Here is a 25,955-nt window from a genome sequence, read left to right as displayed (position 1 = left end):
AACACTGACCCCAGGCTCTGCAGGGCAATCTCCACTCATGCCCAAGAGAGACACCTCCTGCCCCAGAGACCAGTTTCCCAGCCTGAACACAAGAACCAGCACCTGGGAGAGCAGAGCCATTAAGGGGGACTCTGAGCCCATGGTGGTGGCTTCCTTCACTTTCTGCAGGGACCTGAGCCCCACACTTCCCCACCAAGAGCCCCTCCTGCCACACCACACCCTCCCTAGGCCTGCCTTGGTGCCAACACACTGGGCCCCACTGACCTGCCCAAGCCAGCTCTCACACAGCATAGCGTGGTCCAGAAGGCCATCATCTGCAGTTACGTGTCAGCTACTGAGCGAGGGCATGAAAGCGGAACTGACCCAGGGTACATGGAGATTTCTCTGCTCAGGCCATACTACTTCAGGGCATGGATGGGAGCTATGCAAAGTGGGCTCTGTGAAGGCTCAGACCACCTCTGTTTTGCTCACCCCTCCACCCCTATGTCTGACGTATAGCACTCAGCAAATGTTGTAACATGATTTCATATTCTTTGCAATGCTATTATGTGCTATGACTACAGGGTTTACAAAAGACACACTGCCCTCAAAAGGTCAGCAACCCTCTGAGGTACACCAAACAGTACAGTAAAAGCACTAATATGGGGCAGAATCTAAAAAACCCTCCTAGAGACAACAGAGATCCAAGGACAGGAAGTACTTGTCCAAAATGGAGAAGGGAAGGGGAAGAAATGGTTTCAAGAAGGAGCTAACATCTGAGATGGACTCTGAAGAGTGGACAGGAGCTCCACAGCTGAGGGGAAGAATGAATAAGCAGCAATCCCAGGCCAACTGTACAAGGAGGTGGATGGGTGAGTCTGTCTCCAGCGAATAGTAACAACTGCTTTCACTCCCTGGTTACTTAGCCAGTGGTAAAGTCTACTCAGGTAACAGCTTACCTGAATCTCAGAACAAGTCAATGAGGGCAGTGCAGGACTGTAAGCCCCACATATAGAGGGAAGCAGAGGCTCAGAGCGGATACCTGACTTGGGCAAGCTCACATAGCCAGTAAGTAGCAGAGCCAGGAACAGAAACGAAATCTATTTCCAGAACCTACCACATTCTTTGCCACATCCTACCTGGTGGGTGTTGTTTGCTGGGAAACAGACATCTGTAGCTCTACCTGATTTCCTTCCAACCTCTCCTTTCTGGCAGGCATCTGACTCAGTTCCATGTAGGCACGCTGATTAAAGTTTGCCTACAACATCTTATGGCATATAAAACACTCAGAACATCCCCATCTCAAGATGTTTTTTTCCTCCTTCCTTCTTCCTTTAAGGACTAGCAATAAAGATGATTCTTAGGGTTGACCAACTCAGTTAGCCAGGTGATCTTGGATAAAGTGTGTTGAGTCCATATCCTTGTCTGTATAATACTCATTTCCTACATTCTAAACAATGATCAGGAGGAAAAACAAATAGCTACATAAAATTATAGTAAAGCCTGTTCTAATTTCAGAATCGTGAAATGTGGAAAAAGGGAAGAAAAGTTGGTCTTAGAAATAGGGCAATAAATATCATTTAGCTGTCTTCCACCTGTGTGTCAGAACATCGCCAAACTCCTTATGTGCATCTTTTCATTTAGTCCTCTCCACGGTCCCGTGAGTAAAGTCCATCATCACCCCTATGTCATAGATAAGAAAATTAAGATCCAGAAAGGTTATGTATCTTGTTGAAGATCAAACCTGGGTCAGACTCCAAAGACTGCTCGTGTGGCCAAACTACTCCACAGTGTCAAGTAGCTTCAAAGGTCCCTCTGGTTCTAATATTCAGAGAGTCCATCTATTACATTTCTCCTGAACTCCTTGATACTCATCTTAACTCATGACCCTCTTCCACACACTTAAAGCCTCCTCCTTCCTTTAAGGCTCACACCCTTAATGCCCTATAACTTTGGTTCTCTGAACCAAGATGGACCTCAGAAGTCTGGTGGGTATGTAACCACGCTGGGAAGTAAGGTTTGATACTTCTTTCCTCATGATAAACTAGTCTCCCTGAAACACACAGAGAACTCCATTTAAAATATTATAAGGTTACAGTAATTAAAACCATGTTATTTTTGGCTCGGGGCAAAAAGACCAATGGAAAGAAAAAAGAACCCAGAAACAGACTTTTAGATACTTGGAAACTTGATCTATGACAGTGAGAAAAAAGACTTTTCAAGAGTGAGGAATAACTGGTTACCCATATGGAAAAATAAATCTCTACCTCATACCATGAGACACTTAGCTCCATGGAAAAACGTCAGAAACACAGTATTAGACAAAAAAGGTACATGGTGACATATATGAAACTACTTTAATATAAAGTCGAAGACACACAAAACATTTTTATGGTTAAATCTTCAAAGAATAAAAATTTAAGATATGCATGGGGATTCAAAACCAACACCAACTTCACAAGGGGCTTTGCATCTGGGGTTGGGGGAGGAAGGGCAATAGGATTAGAAAGAGGTAAAAGCAGAAGCAAATTTAGCAAGGTTGTAAAAAACTGTGCTGGGCACATGAGTATTTGTTGTCTGTCCCCGGTAGTATCCAATGACCTGAAATTAAAATATTTTCTCCCACACACATAAAAGAACTGAATGGAAGAAAAACATCTAGAGCTGTTGTCATTTGCACTTCAGTATGGCTGCATGTTTCTGAGCCTCCAGCCTAGCTTAGAGGGACCGGGCCTTGGGCCCCTCACTCAGCAGTCACTGTCCACCCCCCCAGCCACCCGCTTTGTGCTCGAGACATGACAGGCGAGGGGCATTCCAAGGCACTGGCAAGGGCAGCATTCACCCCATGATTCTGCCACTGAAACTAAAAACCACCAGCAATATGAGAAGCCCATTTAAACAACTCACTTCTTAAACTTACTTTTTAAAAGTATATGTATATCAACCTGCATGCAGAAAATCATAAGCATATAACATAAATGGTAATTATAAAAGTTACATATATATGCAGTTATCAGTGTTTTATCTACATACCCCTAAAACTACCTTGGGAACCTGGTTAGAACCCAAGTTTGCAACCTGGACTCACATTTGGACTGAGACTTAGTTTGTGAGCCTCAGTTTCTGTACCCCAAAATGTGGAGGACACTGGTACTTCATGTAGAGGCTGCTGGAGGACTGAAGGCACACCCAGCAGAAAGCGGGATGTGGGAGGCCTTCAGCAGGACAGCACAACCTCTCTGCAGTGACAGCATTGGCAGGTGGTGCCCAGGGCCCTGGTGGTGGCGGCCTTTCCACAGCCTCTCCAAAGTCTTCAAGGAGACTCCCTCCAAAGTCCCCAGACCCACCCTCTGCTTTGGAGCTCTTCAAGGCCTTTTCAAGGCTAGCAGGGAAGGAGCCTGAGGGTGAGCACTTGGAGATGTAAACTAGCTCTAGGGGTCGGGGGTGAGGGGTGGCCCTCTGCTCCTCAGAGGGACTGAGGCAGGCACTGTAGGCAGCCAGAGCCACCAGTTGAAAGAATGGCTTGGACTCTGCCCAGAGGCTCAGCAGCCATTCCAACAGTTAGAACTGTCCCTCCTCCCAGCCTTAGAACTGTGCCCAGCCTCCATCACCTGCCCTTCCCTCACCTCTACACCACACTCGGAGCAGCAGAAATGAGGAAGGAGGACAAGAAGCCCAGGGGACAGAAGAGAAAACTTCCTTCCCAAGGAACACACGTCCACACTACACTGTTCCTGTCCCAGGCAGGTCTCAACAAACCTTTATTTCCTCCCTCTTCCCTCATGCAAACCACAGGATCTATGGTCTAGCCCAGGTATCAGCAAACATTCTCCATAAAGGGCCAGACAGTCACTATTTTCAGCCTCATGGGCCATAAGATCTGTCACAACTTCAACTCTGCCACTGTAACAAGGAAGCTGCTGCAGAAAATCTGAATGAATGGGCAAGGCTGTGTTCCAATGCAACTTTATTTACGGGCACTGAATTTGAATTTCTATATAATGTTCACTCTTCCTGCTGACCTCACCCAGCCCTTTATAACTTTGCCCCTTGGCTTTTTTGCATTGACAGCTACGTTGTAGCTCCCCAACTAGCCCCTGAGGACAGGCCAACCACCTGTTCACCTGAACGAGATTTGTACATGCACACGCACACATGCACACCACACACCAGCCCCTTGTACAGTACTACCATGTGACAGGTTTTTAATTAATAGTGCAGAATTTGATGCTAAATTGTCTGAAGTAAGTAACATTGTTGGAACTAGTCAGCCAAACCAAGAAGATCATGAAAAGAGGTTCAACCTCACTAATGGTCAAAGAAATGCCAAATGGAAATAAGGCAGTGCCACTTCCATCTATCATATTGGCAAAATTTAACAGATTACTAATATCCCACAAGGACAAAATATGGGGCAGTGGGCCCTCACACATGCTGGAGGTGGGAGTATTACCATCACAGCCTACTTGTCGTGTTGTTGGTACCAAAAATACACACAGCCTACGACCCAACTACCCCCATCAAATAAATTGAATAATATGAACTCAATGTGAATACACTTTCATAATATTATACACATACCCCTCTATTTGTAAGCCTAATATATGCATCTAACAGTGGATAAAGGAGGAATCTTCCCTATTAAATTATATACATTTTCAACATTAATATTTTAAGTGAGGATTACATGTGAATTTGAAAATAAGACAAAGCAAAGAAGGGGGAGTACCTCTTACCCAAGCACGTACCAGATGACAATGATCGGTATTTCTATTTCCAGCATCACACTGGTACTCCAAAGCCAATCAGACAAGCGGGCATTTGGGAAAAAGTCTTCATACAATAAAAGTAACAGCAAACACACACAGACAAGGTCAGAGCCAAGGAGATCCTTGCAGCCAGTGTCTCTCCGGGAGATGGCCAAGATCCACATTGCAACTGGCTATGCCTGTCTTGGAGGTGCTGATGCCAAGGCCAGAGAGGTGCTGTGCCCAAGGCGACACTCCAAGTCAGCAGCAGACACACAGCAGCCTGTGGCCTGGCCCAGGACAAGGTGAGTGGAGGTGGGGTAAGGTCTGTCACACTGGGGTTTGGTACACCTCCCACAACCTGTAAGTTCTTGAACCCTCTCTGCATCTGACCCTCTACATTTGTAAAATGTTCTTTGCAGAATGGCCATGAGGATTACACAATAATGCACATCCAGCCTGGCACACAACAAGAGCCATCCACTTCCAAACCAGCCACGTTAACCTCCCTCACCCTGGCACAGCCACACAGTTAGCTCTCCTCTGGTCACAACAGCTCTGCACACTGAGCACCCCATAACCCAAGACCACCCAAGGGCCCACAGCCAGGAGACAGCTAAGTTGCAGCATGCCCCAGGGAGACTCCACAGGGGCTACCTGACTTTTCTCCTGACTGTCTAGGGAAGCAGCTGGGGGAAACTGCTGCTGAGGCCAAGGCCCTGCAGCGAGCAGAGCGGGCCAACTCCTGCTAGCCTCCCTGCGAGCAGAACCCATGCACGGCCTCCTGCTCAGATCACAGTGTTCCCAAGAATGGGAGGCAATTGCCCGGCCGGCCAAGATTTAAAGGTTGTTTATTTTCCAACAGTTACTGCTTTGGGTAATTAATGCCACAGTAAACATAATGAAGGCCATCATTACCTTCAGAGAAAGGAGGGCTGGATGCCAAGAGTTCTGTAATAGTGGCAGATGGAGAAAGCTTAACACACACATGTTGTGTCCAGTACACGTTGCCTGTCTTGTTACCTGCATATGTGTAGTAGCACACAGGTGTGTCACCACACAAGGCAGGGCTCAGCGAAAAAGCTCCGCCATCAACAGACCCAAGTCCTGGTCCTAAGGGCCTGTCACCTGTGTGACCTTGGGCAGGGCACCTGACCTCCTCACAGCTACTTACCAATGTCAGGGACTAGGCACTGTGCCTGGCAAACAGTGTGTGTGTACGTACAGATCTAAGTCTACATGTCCTGAAGACTCCTTAGAGAAGGGATGTTTCCAGGGCTGGGGCAGGGAAACCCAACATGGTCATCTTGCTTATGCATCTGGTAGCACCAAAGTGAGGAAATGCACAAAAAGAGGGCTGGAGGCATGTCAAAAGAACACAGAAGCCAATGTGAAGGAGCTCCCAATGGCCACAGCCGCAACAATTTGGGCAAGAAAATAGAACAGTATCGAATTTTAACACACAGAATAAAATAAATATCCATGAGTCTACATTGACATAATGAGTAAGTGAATGCGGAACAGTGAGAAGAGAAAGCTGTTCCTTACAGCAGCATTTCAATTATTAAATGCAGAAAGAAAAGAGAAATAAATAGAAAATCACCCTTAGGCAAACAGTCCAGTAAAAACAGGTAAAGACAAGATCCACCAATGCTGGGGCAGAATTTTGAGGATGATCAAGACACCAGTGTACTCTCTAAGAATCCCGAGATCAGTATTAATGACAAAGGGGAAAACAGTAACTTCACAGCAGAGAAACCTGGCCAATGTGACTCCATTGCTGAAGTTACCACCACCTGCAGTAAGACAAGCCACCATCACAAGCCCCCACACAAATCAGGGCACATCACCCCTGTAGCCTTCTTGCCCAAAAAGCATTGCCTCAATCTCATTAGAAAACACCACACAAACCCAAACTGAGGGGCATTCTACAAAATACCTACGTAGTAAGTGCTCTTTTAAGTCTGAAGGTCATGGAAGGAGGGTCAGATGAGGGACTGTCACAGATTGGAGAGTAAGCCAACAGGACAGCAAAATGCCATGCAACAGAAAAAAGAATCTGGAACAGAAAAGCACAGCAGTGGAGGAACTGGTAAAATTCAAATACAGACTGTGGCAGAGGTCATACCAATGTAATGGCCTGTTTCAATAAGGGTCTCATGGTTCTAAGATGTTAGTTAACATTAGGGGAAGCTGGGTCAAAGGTATTCAGGAACTCTCAGGACTATTTGTGACACTTCGCTTTAAATCTGAAAGTATTCTCTTCTCCCTCCCAAAAAGCCCTAGATTCCCAAGCCTCCCCCACAACTGTGGATAGTCAATCTAGGTGGAACCCAGGAATCAACATGTTCATAAGCACAGCTGGCTTATTCTGAATCAGGGGCCTCTGGACTTCTGGACACTTCATAAGGATTTTTAAAAATTGTTTGATATGCTCTCAATACTAGGAATGATACCTCTTTTGCATACTTATTTTATACTTGGTTTTATTTATACTTGGTTTTTATTTTATTTTATACTTGGTTATTGCTGTTTTATAGGAAATTCACTAATTTTTGCTCATTTATTTTGAACTTATATCCAGCCACACTGCTGAAAGGAATCCTTCATCTATTAAAATGAACAATGACACAGCAATTGTCAACCCATTTTGATCTACAAAACGGTAACTGCATACGATTCAACCTAATAGAGTGGTTCTTGCAGATCAACAGGTAAAAGGGCAACAGAAGAATAGGCAATCAATATAAAATTGCCATTCTTTAGTAAAAGAAAGGCAAAGGGCTTATAAACATATGAGAAAACGCTTAGTTTCACTCATAAGTTATTAGAACTAAGTAAATGTGAATTAAAATGAGGAGATTATTTTCTGTGTGCATATTAGAAAAGATTCAAAAGGTTGACAACATAAAGTCCAGGCAAGGATGTGGAGAAACAGGTATCCTCCTACATAGGTGGTAGAGCCATAAACAGGTAAGTCAGTAGGCCAAAGGACAGTAAAGAGTAGAAAACCAAATCTCTAAGATAAGGTCAGAGCTGTGACTCACTTGGGTACCTCCCCTCTAAGCCCTGCCCTGCCCTGCCCTGCAGTGTCCCAGGGTCCCAGGATCCTGGGACTGAAGGAATTCATGTGCCCTTCATCAGCCAAGATCTTGAGGTGGGAAGCAGCCCTCGTGGTCACCCTCAGGCCCCAGGCTACCCTGTTTTCTGTGTCTGGTAAGGTGAAGGGCTTTCTGGGGCAGTCACTGTCAGGATAAACAGGATTTGTCAGTGCATACCTAAGACAACCAAAGCCTCTTCTTTCCCCTCAGCCCCAAGCCTTTCAGAAGAGCAGGCCCTAGAAACCATCTCAGGGAACTGCTCCTCACTCAGCCTTTGCTTACAGAATGGAGAAAGGGAGAGGCTGGGAGCAGCCATGCTTACACAGGGCCCATCTCTCAGGAAACTTGCAGTCTAGGTGAGCATGTGACCAAGCTTAGCCAGGGGCTCTTCCCTGGGAGTGCATGATCGGGAGGCAGGGGTGAGAGCACCATCCCTCCGCATGGCTAGGCTTAGGACCTGTATTTTTAGAAGCTTCGGGTGGCCCTGCTGTCTGCCCTCTGGCCATTGAGGCAAGAAAGCTTGTGGGCAGAGATAGTATAAGTAAGATCCCTAAAGGAGGAGAGGACAGACGGACTCCTCACTGGTTGAGCCTCTGGCTTCGGTTTGCTCCTGAAGCCTAGTTGAAGCCTTTGGGGTCCCTTGTTCTGTAACATGCCAGCAGATGGCCAACAGTGCCACCAGGAGAAGCCCCTGGCACCCCATCCTCACCCCATCAGAAAGGTGGACAAGAACAAGTCCTGCATGTGTAGAAACTGGAACCCTCCTGGTACTGCTGGTACAATATCAAACCGTGCAGCTGCTTAGCAGAACAATCCAGCAGCATCACAAAAAGTTACCAGTCACCACATGGCCCAGAACTCCACTCCTACATACACACGAGAGAAATAAAAATACAGGTCCATGTAAAAATCTGCACATGAATGTTCACAGCAGCAGATGCATAACAGTCAGAAGTGGAAGCCACTCAAATACCCACCAACTAAAGAATGTTTAAAATGAGATGGCTTTGGAGGAGTACTATTTGGCCATGAAAATGGAAAACCGTTCTGACTGGGGATCAACTGCTGGCTAATGGGTATGGACAGTTTCTTTCAGGATGGAATAAAATGTTCTAAACTTAGTAGTAGTGATGGTTTAGTATGTTTAGCCGAATGTACTAAAAACCATGAACTGTATACTTTAAATGAATGGATTGTATGGCATGTGATTCATCCCAATAAAACTGTTTAAAAAAGACATAGAGACTGGACTGAAGTATCACTCTGTGACCTGGGCCAAGTCACACAGCCTCTTTGGGTCTCAGTTGACCCACCTATAATACAGGAGGGAGGGATGGAGGGTGGATAAGCTAGATCAGTGCTTCTCAAACTACAGTATGTTCATAAATCACCCAGAGGCTTATTAAAATGCAGGTTCTGATTCAGCTTTCCTGCAGCAGACCCAAGATTCTGTATTTCTAACGAGCTTTCAGGTGATACTGGTCCAGAAACCAAGGCATCATAGAGAAGACCTTAGGCTACCTCCAGCTCTAATACTCTAGAAATCTACTTTTGTCAACCTCTGTGAATTCCCAGGGCATGTGTGGCCTCTCCTCCCCACTCACTGGGTCCTCTAACCTCCCAGATGGAAGCTTCCAAGAATGAACACTGGCTGGAGTTAGGGGAAGGTTGAACATAGAGCACCTGGCTGGGCTCAGGAGTGGTCACCAACCTGCAAAGCACAGAGCCATGAGTGGGGCAGGGCTGCATTTTCTTTGCAAGGTCCAGTTCTCCCTTTCTGGAAAGTGCCCTCAATGCAGTGGCTAGAAAACCCTAGTGAACGTAAGCATCAATCACTGTGTGCTTAGTGAAAACACATTTCTACCCCTCCCAGTTCTAACACAGCAGGAACCAACCCAGTCCAGGAGCCTCTGATGCTGATGGTCTAAGGATCAAATACTGCCCTTGAGTCACTCTGGAGAGATGGGACTGTACTCCAAGAGATTGTCAGGAACCCACTACACATGCTGACAAGTCAATTCCATCTTCAGACCTCAATCTCTTCATCAATAAAAGGGGTTGGATGAGACGCCTCTCAAGATACCTAAAGGACATTCCTGTGTGACAAGGTAAGGGGCAAAACAGAAGGTAAGAAATGAAGCCAGCTGTTCCACTCTGGCCTCCACCTAGCGTAACACCAACCCACTCAAGCAATGGGGTAACTCTGCAAGAATCCCACGGCAACCAGTCAGAGGGACCTGGAGTCCTCGGAGAAAAATGAGGTAGGAGCACCAGGGTCTAATGACACAGAGGAGTACCTGCCCCCCTCCCCGTGCCTCTGCAGTCCCCAGAGCTGTGGAGGCCACTATCTGGGGGCTGAGAGCCCTGGGCAACCGCGTGGCCTGAACACTCCATCTTTACCTGGGCTTCCTTCCTTCTTTGGTGCAATGAAGGGGTTTCAATAATCATGGCAGCTACGTGGAGAGAATGGCTCCTTAAAACACAGAATACCTATCTCATTCAGAGCAGCAAACCTGTACACATTCTTCTAAGTATTAATGTAGTTCTGTGGCCCCTGAAGCCTGATTCAGGGCCCATTTACAAAGAGTAAAGTGGGTCTTCCTACGCTGACCTTCCTTCCTGCTCCCCTCCTCTCCAAAACACCCATGAAAAACAGCCAAACTTAGCAGAAGCAACGTTTATTGAGACTCACTGATGTACCAGACACTTAAATATAATTATGCTCCCACAATGTACCATACAAATTATAACCCTTTCTACTTGTACGGTAATCAGAGCAAAGTTTATTAAACCTGGTACCCGTCTGTCAGCCCCACTAATGGTCTGTCCTGGTTGCCAGGCACTTGTTGAGGGGTAGGACATTCACAGGGTTCTGGCAAGCAGTTGTAGCCCTGAAGCTAGTGGCCAGGGCAGAGCCATAATGCCCTCTGAAGTCAGGGAGGGTCTGATAGCAACCTCATAAATGTCTTTGCCACAGGGCCTGTGGCGGCTGTGCAGTGCTTGCTGATGAGGCTGTCTGAACTGCGGGCACAGAAAGCCAGGTGTATCTGAGTTTCCCCTAGAAATGCGGGTAGGTGCCGCTTTAACTGTTCTTACAGTAAAAAGCCAAGGTACTCTGTAGGAAAATGAGCTGGCCCAAAGATTTTCTGCCCAAGTTGAACAATATGCTGAGTCGGTAAGCAGATTAAGTGCATTACAGAAGCCTTCAAAGCCCTCAAGTCTGCTGCAATGGGAGTCAGTTCTCACATTATAAACTCTGTGTCGGTCAGCACTTCGTAAAGATGCAAACAGGTCCACATTTTCACTGGGGAACACCACATACCTCTTTGACTGAGAACAGAGAAGTTGAGTCCCCTAACATTTTCATCTCAAGGAGTAATGATGGCTCGTCTGGAAGGACAGACGTGGTCAAAGAGGAATTGAAATCCTTACAGTTCCAAGTGACTAAGGCCAAAAACATCTTAAAGACATGTCAGAAGAATGCAGAAAACCTTAAAATGGAAATAGCTATAGTTTTGATGAAAATGGTCAACTTCTGGAAAGCCTAAGCTGCTTGCCCAAAAAGATGCTAAAAGAAAGGAAAAAGTGGAGGAGCTGGAGGAACTGAAAAAAGTGTTTGCAGGTATCAACACACAGAGGGAATAGGGCAGTGATCAGGTGTCTTGCCAATGGGTTTCAGCCCCAGGCAAGTTCACTATGGATTCAATGTGACCAAAGAAAATGACAGCAAAACGTTCTTGGGGTGAAAGGGTTATACCCAACTTTATTTCCAGGTAGCAAGTCAGTCACTAAAATCCTGTTCACTCAGAGCGAGTCTGCAGGCAGCAAGCCGGTCTCTGCCTCTGGGCTCCTCTGTCCGCACAGTCATCCCACACAGCCATCCTCTGGGCCTCTGTCCTTGGTGCTGCCACCACTCCAGCCTCTGCTCTGCTCTCCTGCAGCCTTGCAGCCATGCCATGCCCAGCACTGAACAGAGCTCTTTATATAGAGTCAAATTGCCCACAGGTGTGCAGTAAGATAGTCAACCAGGGCCAGGTGAGAATCCTGGCCACAGGAACTCTCATTTTATCTACATCAGGGGACCGGTTAGAACTTCTGGAGATGATAGACTCACCTGTTCTCTTTAGAGAGAACACGAATGACAGCAATTTAGCATCAGACAAAAAAAGTGAGTCAGAAAATGGTGACCAAGATGATTGGATGTCATTTTGAAGAAACTCAACACTGCTATTAACTTAAATGTTCCCTTAAAAAATCTTGAAAAAGAAAAACAGAGTACTTAAGCAGTTGTGTGAAGAAAATCAAACACACAAAGCACTTGCAGTTCAAATCAAAAGTCTCTAACCAGAACAGGCATCTCTACCATGTGAAAATGCTCAGGTAGAGAGAGATGCAAAAAGCTCCAAGTGAAACTCAACATGCCTGAATTACAATGAACTACATGAAGCACGAGATGCAACTTTGCAGACAATCAGTGAAGAGGGAACTTACTGCAAACAAATAGAAAGAAGCTTCTCAAAGTGTATGAAAACATCAGGCTTATGCATCAAAATCTTGGCAGCACTTCACAAAGATGTGCTACTACATGACAGTTGAATGTCTGGAGAAATCTAAAGTCAATCAAAAGTAGATCAGTTCCCATGAGGAAACTGCTCAAGAAAAATGGTGGTAGTTGTAGAAACTTAGAAAAAGCTCAGTCATCTCTGAAAAAAATGGCTGAATTCATCTGAGGTTCATGTTTTCCCTAGCGGCCCCTTTGTGGCTGCTATTCCACTTGTAGCCCAGAGTGGTACCCAAGGTCATTAACCATGTGTTTCTGATGCTTTGACATGTGGGGTCTTGCTGGATGGGGCAGGCTGCCCTTCCCAGGAATAGCCAAATCTTGGATGCAGTTAATGACTGTCCTTTGTGTGTGCCTTTGATATGCACACTAACCATCTTCAACATCATGCTTTCACAAAGCTCATTCTTCCGGCACCCCATCCCCTACCCTCCCACTGCCGCCCACATGTCCCACCCCCGCCCCTGCCAGACTAAGGAAAGCCCCTAAGGCCCAGAGCCAGTCCTAAACCTGCTACTCTGCCTTGCTTGGAAACCATAATAAAGTCTCTCCCTCAGCTTTCTCTCCCCGCCTCCTGCCTGGCTGACCCTGGTGCTTCTCTGGCCACACGGTACACCATGCCCCCTTCTCTTGGGAACTGCAACAAGCTAACTTTTCAATGGAAATCATCTGTCTCCTTACTTGTTGGCTTCACAATACTTGAAAAATAATAAAACCTACATTTAAAGCAGATCAGGACATCCCACGCATCCTCAGGTTCCCATGGGAGCAGAGGGGTTAGCTGTGACGTCAGAGATGGGGTGATGGGCGGGTTTGCTTCAGATTTACAGCAGCCAACCTCTGAACTGTACAAGCACAGCAGGCATTTAAGGGGTCTTAACTCTACATTATTCTGATCAAGGCTTATTTCATTCAATGTGTGTATCATTAATGCTGTATTTGTTCTCAATGAAGTTTTAAATACAGTGTTTCCAGAATATAGATGTTATTAACATAACTCAAGACTGTATCATTCCCAGTTCATTGGACCCTCTGGAATTACATCATGTAAATATATTTTAACTTAATTAATTGTTCCATGATTAAAACATAAGTGAAGTTTTGAATGACCAGACCACCTCTGAAACTTTAAAATTCATTTCTATATGCTATGAGTTGAGATAAGCAATCTGTACAAGTAACTTCCTATTTACTTTAGTACATGATGATTGGTTTTAAAACAACAAAGAAACCAAAAACTCCAATTAACAACTAGCTAACTTATTAGTATTTTTATTAGTTTATCAATTCATTGATTAATTATGGAGAGTTGATATTTGGGAGAGCATTTGTTCCCACCCACCATTTTTTCTTCTTAACCTTTGTTGCAAAGTTTGTAAAATTCTTTGCTCATTTCTAAGTTTATACAACCAAAATAACATTATCTTTGTATGGCAAAAACAAACAAGCTAAAAACAACAAATATCTCATTCAGTTCTCAAGATAACACCTTAAGTGGGTGCTCCATTTGCTTCAGAAAGGCACAAGCTGACAGGTTCAATAATTTGGGAAACAACAGGGGGCCCTAATTGGAACCTGGGTGTGTCCAAATCTCAAATTCCTAGTTTCTGATCTGTCACCCAGCTTCCAAGAAAGAATAACAAATTGTGTCATCCAAACTGGTGTCACCAAGAGAGGGAAAGATTTGAATACCACATGGTAGATCTCTTTCCTAAGGAGATACTTTATGCTCTTTATGGCTGCCTAGTATTCTTCTGTTTGAAGAGCCCATACTCAGTATGTTATTGGGGGACCATGTGCTAGCCACCTGGAAAATAATAGAACTGGAGTCCTACTTCACTCTTTACACACCAAAACAAATACCAAAGTCAAAGATGGGAAAAAACATTTTTAAAAAACAGGTGAAATATTGCTAAAATCTTAAAGTGGAACAGACCTTTTCCACTAAATGGGACATGAAACACAAAGAGAAGTAAGGCAAAACCCAATAAACCTGATGACATAAAAACTTATAAAAACTTTCATTATGCTAAATAACAAGTAGATGAATGAAATAAATGAAAACAGGAAAACATTTCTAACATATTCTACCAAATATGCAGAGGATGTAAATATACAAATAAATTTAAAAAGAATGAAAACTCCACTTGAAAAATTGGTAAATCATGTCAAAGGCAAGGAGAATACAAATAATTGAATAACATGAAAAAAAAATTCAATGGGAAATGAAAATTAAAGCAGGGATACCTTATCTTTTCCTTACTAATTACCAGAGGTTAGTAAGTGCTGGCAAAGGCAAAGAAAAATAGACATTCTTCATTCATTCAAAAAGTCATTGAACACCAGGCACTGTGGTAGGACTAGCAGTAAACAAGATACTCAAGGCCTCTGCCTTCAAGGAGGTGACAGTCCAGGTGTGGCAAAGATGGAGGATAGAGGATAAGCAGGAGGAAATAATTATTCAATAGTTACTGTTCATGAAAGTGCAAATACAACTTCACTGTACCTATCAACATGTTGTATTGGCAATTCTATTTCTAGATATTTACCCTATTCTTACAACTGTGTAAGCACAAAGACATGCCTACATGGATGCTCACTGTAGTATTAAGTGCTGGGTGTAATTATGAGGAAGAATGGAAAGAAGCCGAATGTTCTTTAAAAGAACAAATTATGCAACATCCATACAATAGATCATAATGTATAATGCTCAGCTTCCTTTTTGTTCTTAATACACCGATGTGGAAAGACTTGAGGGTATTTTGTGTGGACAAAAAGAAAAAAGATAAATTGAACAGTATATGTAATATCCCATTTCTCTTAAAAATAGGCACACACATTCCTTTAAGTATCTATTTAAGTATGTCTGTATAATTAGACATATGCCGGCAAACCACCCTCTCCTTCCAATGGACAAGTTTTTATTCCATGAATTAAAGTAAGACTCCAGTAAATGTGTTGTTTTAATTTGTCTGATTTTTCTCAAACTATTCAAATTCAGTTAGACAATATCTATCATATCATTGATAAGTTTTCACAAATGCCTAGGGTGCCTAACTGGTTTTCTTGGTTTCACTGGAGATTGCCGGTAATTGTAGGTCTGCTTTGGTTATGTAGCTGTATTCCTATTATGTTAATGTGTGTGCGCAATTTAATTAGTAGTTTAAAACCTATACATGCTTATGTTACTCTACAAGAAGATATGTCAAAGAAACAATCAATATTCCCATGTTTTCTTCCATCTGCTACTTCTATAGCTTTTCTTCTTCCTTCCTAATTACAACCCTTAAATAGAATTCGTGCCTCATAATGAAATTACCGAGTATCATAATTCTTCCAAGTGGTAAAGATACCTCAAGACAAATACTGGGCATAAAAGCCACAGGGCATAAATCTGCAAAGTAAAAAGCTAACCTTTTCAAACAATATAGCTTCTCTCTCACTTACCAACTTTACATTTCCCTGTATGGCCCCGGAAGATGACTGGTTAGCCAGAGACGGGTAAGATTCCTCAAGGGAGGAAGAACCTAAGACAGGCACAGTCGCAGGGGGGTCATCAGGTGAGAAATAGGGGATCAACAGAGGTTAGGCTTAGAACTTCACCCCCGTTTTGAGAGAACTCTTCTGCATCCGTGGATGTTTTGTTGCCCTTGTCTAGCTTGGATTAATACTTAGTCTATAGGCACACACCTGATCATCTACATTTGCCCTCTTACAGCACTAAACTATGTTTTCTACCTTTATCTTGCATCTACCTACCACTTCAGCATTTTATTTAAAATAATAATAAAATAGTAATAATAATAATAATAATATAATAAGGGAGAAATGTGGGATTCACATATAAATCAAGTATAAAAATCAAACGAAAAAAAAAAAAGGAAAACTCCAGTAAAAACTCACTACTGTATTTAATATTCAAGAGTTGCTCTGGTAGGAAATAACAAAAACTTTCTCCAGAACAGGCCACTCTTACAAAGGTATTTCTTATCTCCAAGCCAGAATTCTCTACAGATGCCTGGGGTTCTCTCTCCTCTGTTGACCCCTCCCCCACCACCCACTTCATCCCTCCCCTCTGGCTCCAGCCTTCAGGAAAGATCTGTGCATAGTGACCTCTGGCCACTGACAAAGAGGTTGATCTGGAATTTGCAGACTTCCATTCAACAGCTGTCCAACCCCTTTTCCTCAGGACGCCACTTCAAAGGAAGTCAGCCACTGGGCTTGGTGATGATAGACATTACCCATATATAACACATCTTACCCAAGTCACATGGTGTGAAGGCACTGATATGACAATGCATTGAGAAATGAGTACACAGTGGTTTAAAAGGCCTTTTGATTTACGGATACAGGCACCTCTACATGCTTTTCAGAACACATTACAATGAAGAGGACACAGGATGGTCTCACAGAAATAGTGTAATAAACATCATAAAGCCAATGCAATAAATACCTAAGAGCAAACTTTTCAATTAACCACAAAGGTTTTGACTGATTTGTCAAAACCATTTTTCTTGACTGAATCAACTCCTATTTTGTCATATGACATAGAAAGGCTCCTTTAAATAAGGTATGCTAAAAAAAGATACCCAGTATAACATTATTGATAGTAGCAATAAAGAGAAATAAAAGGAAATGAAATAAATCATGTCTAGTTTTTAAATTTTCTGAATATTTTTAGAGTTACCTACTATCAAGGCACCAAATTTAATATTGAGGGTGCAATGTTAAAAAAGGACAGACATGAAATCCACCCTCACACAGCTTCCCTTCTATTACAGGAGACAGACACTAAAATAATTACATTGCGTGTTTTCTTCCAGCAGTTATCACAATATTCTGTCCTAAACAGTAAGAGTAAATAGTGACATAATATGCAGACATTTTAGGTGACATTTAAGAGGCTTTAATAATGATAGAAAATGTTATTACAAGAGTAGTATTTAATAAAAGCATAAGATTTCATCAGTTTTTGAAAAAAGTATAGAAGGAAAAGTCAAGAGGCGTAAAATGCGTCTATAAGAATGAAAAACTGAGGGTGGCTAAGAATGATGAAAGCAACATCTACTCCCAAATAAACATATTTCCAAGCTACAATAAATAAATGGGAAATGGGACAAGGCTCAATGAATATCTGGAGCACAGGACAAACACCTATGCAAGGGTCTGTTTCTGGACTAATACTTCAAAGTATGGTTTAAGTGTTTCAAAAGTAGCATTTTAAGTCAGTGAGAAAAGAGTAAGCGAGGAAATAACTAGCAAGTTGACTATTCAGAAAAGTAAATGAACATAGGCCTTTACATCACATCATAAATTCCAATGCACAGCCATAAGAAGAAAACAAATCCTACAATTTGCAACAACATGGATGGAGCTAGAGAGTATTATGCTCAGTGAAATAAGCCAAGCAGAGAAAGACAAATACCAAATGATTTCACTCATCTGTGGAGTATAAGAACAAAAGAAAACCTGAAGGAACAAAACAGCAGCAGAATCACAGAACCCAAGAATGGACTAACAGTTACCAAAGGGAAAGAGACTGGGGAGAATGGGAGGGTAGGGAGGGATAAAGGCGGGGAAGAAGAAAGGGGGTATTATGATTAGCATGTATAATGTGGGGGGTGGGGGAAAGGGGAGGGCTTTGCAACACAGAGAAGACAAGCAGTGATTCTGCAACATCTTACTATGCTGATGGACAGTGACTGTAATGGGGTTTGTGGGCGGGACTTGGGGTAGGGGAGAGCCTAGTAAACATAATGTTCTTCATGTAATTGTAGATTAATGATAACAAAATAAAAATTTTAAAAAAAATTCCAATGCAACATGACAGTACAAATTTCACTAGTAAACCTAAAAAATACCTGTATTTTACATAGCAACAATCCAAATTATTAAATAAGTAATTATTACATTTCCAAAAAATTCCAGATGAATTTCAATGTTAAAATTTAGAAACCAATAAATGAAATTTAGGAAACTACTAAACTGATTTTGGGGTGGGTAGGCATTCTAAGCATAAAAGAAATCCCATTTTAAAAGACCATAAAAGATTTGACAACAGACATTTAAAATAAATTGCTACACAGGAAAAAAAAATCATGACATATGTCCCACACCATATAGTTTCACATGATAAATATAGTTAAATGACCAACAACCGACAGGGAAAAATGTTTGCAATGTGTGGCACTAAAAGGTTGATACTCTTCACATATGGAATGTTCTTATAATCAGTAAGATATAAACAGTCCCAATGGAAAAATGTGCAAAGGACATGAACATAACTGATGGACAAATAAAGATAAAAAAATGCATTTAAAATATTCAACCATAATAGCAATGATAGAAATGCTAGTTTAAGATTAAATTCTATGTTTTACTAATCAGATGAAAAATGGTTATTATCCAATATTAGGAAGAAGTAAAATATACCTGCCAGCTAGCTTCTTAATTGGTACATTTGCTGAGAAGGCAATTTGATAAAATGTATCAAAAACCTTATTTAAACCATTTGATCCAGTAACTCTACCTCTAAGGTATTTATCCAAAAAATAATTAACAATCAACATTTCACACACAGACACCTGAAAATTAAGCATCCATACTATGAAACTGGTCAAAGTAACAGAACTAAAAAAATGTAATACTATGTGGCCATTATGAAATGTTAAGGTCTCAAAGCATTTTTAATGACATATGAAAAGTTTACAAATATAGTAAATGAAGAAAAAAGATATATGCCTGTAGCATGATCACAATTTTAACACAAATGAAATAAGGTTAGCAGTGGTTTTGGGGTGATATTAGAGGAAATTTCGATTTTATTTATCTTTTAATTTTCTTATACTTTTCTAAATCATCCAGATGCTCTGTAATGAATAAGTAGATATTTTAATAATCAGTAAAATGTAACTCAAAAAGTATCTAAAGTTAATATACCAAATTAACACAGGATGGAAAGACTATGGGGCAACTCTTTTTCTCTTTTAACTACACTGAGCAAAGAATAAACTCTTTTTAAAAGATCTAGTATGCTGACTGCCAAACACTGTCGCAAGTTGACTGAAGGAGCAGGGGTAGAGGGAAGGCAGTGAAGGCCTTACAGAAAGGCCCTGTGTACAGTCTTGGTCCAGCAGTTGGGTCTCAGGCCACTTACTCCTCAGCTCAATATTCGGTGAACATCATCCATTTCTTCATGATATGTTTAAGCAAGAAAGCAGAGGCGCAGAGAGGAAATCAAAAGTTGGTGCCATCTGACCTTCTGTGTAAGCAGGGTAAGTGGCCAAAGCCATTGCACAACATAGCCACACAGAGGTTTTCTCCCACATGGCCACCTCCCCCGCCACCAACAGCCACCAGCCTCAGCAGATATAGCACAGATCTCAGGACCTAAGCCAGTCACCCTACCTTCAGCTGAGCTTGGATTGGTGACAAGAGGAGGCCACTGAGTGACCCACCGGGATAAGCAGCCCTTCCAGTGGGCCAGAGGGGGCTGTTTCCAACCAAAGGCAGATGCAGGGCCACCTGCTAATTCTGAGCTGGTTTTCTGGCCCAGAAGACAGGTAGGTCATCAGCACTTCAGAGAGCCTGATGATCAAGTTGGATTTCCACTTTAAACTGGCTCCCCAAATTGAGGAGTCAAAGTTCTCCAGAAAGGAGGCAGTCTAAGACAAACCACTACACCCTGTAGCTCCCCTGCAATGATGAAGAACCCTACAGAAAATGGTGCGTTCCACTGTGCCCCTCTGCTCTTCCCTGTAAAACAAAGGGGCAATTAATCCACCTGATGCCAGGGTGTCTATGAGGTGACTCAGGAAGGAAGTGCAATAAATACATACACATAAGCATATAAAAACCACAAACTGCCACCCGTTAGGAAACTTACTCACATGCCCTAATAAAACGGACTCAGCAATTGAACACCCACTATCATGCCAGTTCACGCACCTTCATTTTTTCCAATGTCCCAAAATTACACATCTCATTTTACACATGTAACACTGAGGATCAGCAAAAAAGAAATGGCCAAAGTCACAGAGCTAGGAAGTAATAAAGTTGGAATTCAAACCCCAAAACCCATGTATGCATTTCTTTGCCCTCTTCTCCACAAAGGGCTTCTGTCTGGCTTGTGTGGAATCCAGCAGCCGTGCTGTGTTAGACAGGGCCAGCCTTCCCACCACCGCCAGACACAGTTCTAGCTAGAAACGTCGGCAGACCTAGCACACCAAAGATGCTCAATCTGTATTGGGGAAAGGACACAGCAACAGCTGCCAATCACAGCACATCTGCTGTGTGTGGGACCTACAAGAGGAAATGTTTCATGGTCACCCATATTTGGCCTGAACTGGGTAACATTACTGTTACGTTGTTCGTTTCTCACATGAAGACAGGGAGGCTCAGGGTAGTTTCACAGCTAGAGAATGGTATCTGACAGCACAGCCTCCTTCCCAAAGTCCATCTCTCCCACTGTGACAAGGCAATGAGGCCCAAAAAGGATGTTCAGGTCAACTCTACATCCCTTCTGGGCCGTGTCTGCAGTCCCAAGCTCAACCCTGACCTGCTGCCCCAGCACTACCTTGGTTGAGGTAGGTCAGTGTCTCCTCGTGCAGCTTCACAGCTGGGGATGTGGCAGCACACAGCACATACTGCAAGGGCGGCAGGCGGGCTTCATTCTCAGGGGACAGCTGGGGCTCCTCCTGCTTGAAGATGGGCAGGGCGAGCACATCCCTGCAACACACAGGAGGGAGCAGTCAGGAGCACAGTCCCAAAGAGCCCATTTGCAAAGATAGCCAAGTCGGCGAGGTGGACATAAAGACGGGTGACAAAGCAAAGCACAGCCCCAGAGCGCTGGCAGCTCTGACACCTCATGTCAAACAATCCAGATGCCTTCAAAAGAGCAAACCAATCCTTGATGACTCCATTTTCACTCAATGGCCCTGAAGAGATGTATTCAATAATATCAGCAAGGAGATAAAAAAGCAGTTATCTAACATCTACAAATTATGGAAGTCTCCTTGACAAGGCAACTAGCAGCAATGTATGAACTCCATATGCCATATGGTTTCCATCCACGAGAAACTGAGCATGATAGTCTTGCTTTTAGAATAAGAATCTGAACAAAAATTTCAAATATACTATTCACTAACCACTTCTCAGACCAATACAACCCTGTCCTTGGGGCTCTGTAACCAGGCAAATGCAGAAACTGTTACATTCACCCAGGATGAGACATCCCCAAACCTTTCTTTTAAAAATTAATTAAATAAATAAGACAACTGGCCCATAAACTCTACTTTACAGGTTATCTGAGTATCTCCTATGTGGAAAAAAAAAAAAGAAGGACCTTGGCTTCAATTTAGTCTTCTTATCCAAATGGAAAATATCGAGATGCTCAAAGAGTCGCTTCCTCTGCCTCTGAACAAAACTCCCTGCCACATCCCAGAAAATCAGCCTCACATCAGCCTATGACTGGAGAACTTGTTTCTAGATGTATTTTTTTTAAATGTCCTCCCAAGGGAAAAAGAAATCCTTAAGAAAGAATACTGTGGCAGAAGTGACTTGCCGGAGACCTCTAAATTAGGATAAGCATGGTCACAGGTGCCAAAAAAGTGCCAGTGCCCTTATCTTGATGACCCTCCTCCGTCCATGGGTGTCCTGGGTTATGAATCAGATTTGCTGACCCCACTTCATTATATAAACAGCAGAGTCAGTGGTACAATCTGTTCCTCATACAACACAATAAAGGATGTCTCTAAAACAGAAACGCGGCACACACCCTGGCAATGTCACCAATTCTCAAAAAGAAAATTCTGGCTTGGAGGACAGGCTGGAAAACCTCCCTGAAAAATTTGTGGGTCTCCCCCTGCCACCATTGTCTGTACAGTGCTGCCCCAGCACCCAGCAGCACAGCACACACTCCCAGCCCAAGTGGATAGCTAGGAGCCCAGATGAAGCAGCAGGCCTGCTCACCTGGGACTGCATAATAATTTAATGTTTGCCCAGAGCATGTTAAGTTAATAATCCATGGGCTGCTGCCTTTAAATTAAGAAAGAAAGAAAAAAAAAAAACCGGGAGGAGGTAGTGGGCAAGAACCATCATTCAACAGTAACTTGTTTCAAGCCTGGCATTCTTATTTGCCAAGGAATAAAAGTCACAAGAACATCAAACATGAAAAGAGAGGGAGGCTGCATGAAGGCCACCACTCTGTTAAGGGCAGGCGCCTTGCAGGGGGTTCCACAGGGTGAGAAGACGACCAAACATAAAATACAGAAACCAAGGAAAAGGACAAGACCCACTCTAGAGTCAGGGGTACAAAAGGGAATATTCATTGACCCACACTTGGCCTTCACTGAGGTCAGCCTCCAAGGGCAAAACCCCAGCTTCCAAGAAGTAAAATCAAAATGAACATGGACCACAGGATTCTATATCCAAGGTCCAAAAATTCGCCCAGAAACTGAAACGGCATCATGGCAACCTTATAGCCCAACTCCCACCCCACCCCCATCCCTTAACGCAATACCAAACCCCTCAAAAGTATCTGAGGCATTCCACAAATTTCCATCTCTGTAGCAGAGGCACCTCCCATGCAAGAGTAGAATTATTCCATAATGGATGACATTTAGGTATCCAGGAAGTTTTAAATACACTCAACCTCCATTCAGGGTCACCTTCAAACTCGTTCTTGAGATTTGGCTACATATTTAGTGGCAACATATTTTCAACAAATTAAAATTTAAGCAAAACTACAACTAAAGCTGCATCATGCAGTACAATAAAAGCATATTTTGCTGTAACATTTCCTGTAAGTGAACGGAGAGTCCCCGAGGAAGTAACATCTGCCCAGGAGGCTTCGGACAAGCCCCAGGGAACTTTCCCTCTGGTGACATCACCGCGGTCTGCAGGGAAGCTACCAATCCTTAATTAAGACCCATTATCACCTGCTGCTCTGGCTTATGAATAAAAACAGAAGACACATCGGTTAAAGTCTATCATTCCTTTGCCTTCTGGAACAAGCTCGTCAGAGAGGACTACTGGACACCCATCAGGAGCCAGGATTTCCAAATAACCTGTACTGCTAAACCGAGTGGGAACTCCTTGGGGCCAAAAAAAAAAAAGCACTCAGCATGGCCCGGAATTTGGAGCTGTCAGTACCAGCGACTCTCCCGCCTCACAACTCATTTTGTTTGAGTCCACACTTAACGCCCTTTGGGTTAAATTAGGCACATTTAATAAACTGAGACTAGGATGTAAATAAAGACAGGCTAAAGCTAGTTCAGGCGAGTTCAGAAAGTGAGATGTCTGCCAATTAGCACCCGGCCAGGTGTAGAACAGGGAAAAACAATCCCCCAGAAACTGGACCTAACGGGGGTCCTACTTCCTTGAAGGGGATACGGGAGAACTTTGCAAAACAAGGGCTAACTTTTCCCTTTGAAGAGCACTACTCAAATCACTCCAGAAGAAAGATTTCCATCAACGGCAATAAACCTGCGGGCCTCAGGCCAACATATCCAAGACCACCTGGTGGGAGGGAATCCCTGCGCCTCTCGAGCTCCTGTCCACCGCCCGCCAGGCTGCTACGCAGGTCAGCGCTCGCCACTTCACTCGCCCCTCGGCCGGGCCAAGGACACCGCGAAGGGCGCACGGCTCCGAGTGGGACCGGGGCGGAAGGGGCAAAGAGCAGCGGACCGAACGTCCCCAGGGTAGGCACCGAACTGATAGCAGGAAGTGTTCTCCTCCCCGACGGCAGCGAGAAGAGGAGAGTAGCGAGGAGGACGGACGGGGCAGGCTGCGGCCTTCAGGGGAGTGCTGCGCACCCGCCGGGGTCATCCGGGGAGAACCATCGCGGGCACCAAGCTCACCAGCCCGTCCCCGACAGAGCGCGCCGCGGTCCACGGTCTGTCCTGAGTCGGGGCTCGGCGCGGCTCTCTCAGGCCCCAGAGGACGGTCAGCGGGGAGACGCGGACGCGAAGACGGCAAACGGGACCCCACACCCTGCGAGTCCCCGCCCGGCTCCCGGACGTCCGACGGCGCCGGGCCCGCACACCCGGGCGAAGCAGCGAGGCCCTTACCGCAGGTAGCTGCCGGAATTGTGCTGGTTGTAATGCTCGGGCTGCGTGTGCCAGAACAGCATGGCTGGACCTGCGAGTCCGCCCCGAGCCGGGCGTGACCCCACGCAGATGAGGGCCACGCTAACCGCCCCGGGCCCAGAAAGCCACGCTCCGGGCCGCTACGCTGCGGGCCCCGCGCATTTATGGACGCCCAGGGGGCGGGGTCTAGGCCGGACCGCCCACTAGGCCGCGCGGCGCGCACCTGGCGGACCGGCACGGCCCCGCCCTTGCCCGGAGCAAGCTCGCCTCTGGGGCGGTGGCGCCGAAGGGGCGTCACGGCCGCGGGCTGGGCTGAGATCCCGCCCTCTCGCCCTCCCCCGAGGGTGGGGCTCTGGTGACCCTCACCGCAGCTCCGACGACCTCGCGCACCTCTGCGCGCTGCTCTACCCCTGGCTCCCGGGCTGTTCCCCAGAGCGGCACCGTGGTTAGGGAGAGGCCGCTCCGGGCTTGGATGTCAGGGACCAGAGCCGCCTTACATCGCTCTTGTCTTTTCATAGCCCGTTACACTCTCTGAAGTCGTGGTATTTTTTAATTTCTACTTGTGTTCTGATTGTCTTTCCCACCGCAGTGTAGGCCCCATGAGGCAAGGCCTGTACCCTCTGACTCACCGTGTATCCCCACTGCCTTGAAAGTGTTTAGGACACGGTAAATGCTCGATAAATATTTGCTGAATAAAATTCATAGGAATAAAGTAAAATAAAAAGGAATGCATCAAGTGGATAATCAGAGAAGGCTTCCTGGAGGAGGTGACATTGAGCTGAGCCCTTATGCGGAGGAAGCGCCTCTGTGGTCATCTAGAGGGAAAGTGATTCCACACAAGAGCAACCGTACTTGCCAAGGCCTTTGGCAGGGCTGGGGCTGGGTGACCACAGGGAGAGCTTAGGAAAGATGGGCCAGGCAGCCCTGCCATAGAGCTGGGAATTTACCCTAAATGTGGTTTAACCGAGGAGTTGAATATGTGATTTGACTTTTGGAAAGATCAGTCTGTAAGGAGTGCAGACAGGGGACAATGGAGTTGGGGGCTGAGTAGTTCAGTAAGGAGACAGTGAAGGTCACAGGGCCATGACCCACACCCAGGTGACATCTAGACCCCCACTACATGGCACAGAAGAGCCAGACTTCTGTCCCCAAGTGTCAATCAAATGACTGAAGTCCTGTGCAGACCCAAGCCTGGATGGCCACGCACTTTCTCTGAGCAGCTCTCAGGGACTACTACCTCCCCACTGCTCTCTTACCCTGTGAGGAAAACCAAAATGTGCCACTCAGATACCCCTTCAAGGAAGGACTTTTGCCAGCCACAGAGCTAGCCTTCAGCCATTGGTCCCTAGAGGAACAGCCTGTGCTACAGAGAGCCCCCTCACCCAAAGTCACACCCATGTTGGGGTGGTCCACATCCCAGTGACTATTGAAGTAGGAGTTAAGAGTCTAACCATCTCTACATGGGCTATTTTAGCCCTAG

At 44.7% G+C, this 25,955-nt stretch overlaps 1 protein-coding gene across 1 annotated transcript in view; it reads right to left on the bottom strand.

The window, feature by feature from the left end:
- Positions 1-24,727, bottom strand: part of TFCP2L1 (transcription factor CP2 like 1) — a 56,491-nt gene extending 31,764 nt beyond the window's left edge. Inside the window, exons 1-2 of the mRNA XM_017641246.3 lie at positions 24,458-24,727; positions 20,965-21,116 (exon numbers count right to left, since the gene is read on the bottom strand). Of these exons, the coding sequence (XP_017496735.2) occupies positions 20,965-21,116; positions 24,458-24,519 (214 nt within the window). The 5' untranslated portion in view covers positions 24,520-24,727. The remainder of the gene's footprint in view (positions 1-20,964; positions 21,117-24,457) is intronic.
- Between the last annotated feature and the right edge of the window lie 1,228 nt (positions 24,728-25,955).

The sequence above is a fragment of the Manis javanica genome, chromosome 7 (assembly GCF_040802235.1).
Source record: "Manis javanica isolate MJ-LG chromosome 7, MJ_LKY, whole genome shotgun sequence".
Lineage (NCBI taxonomy): Eukaryota > Metazoa > Chordata > Mammalia > Pholidota > Manidae > Manis > Manis javanica.
The sequence above is the reverse complement of the archived record's forward strand: the minus strand, read 5'-3'. Positions and strand labels throughout refer to the sequence as shown.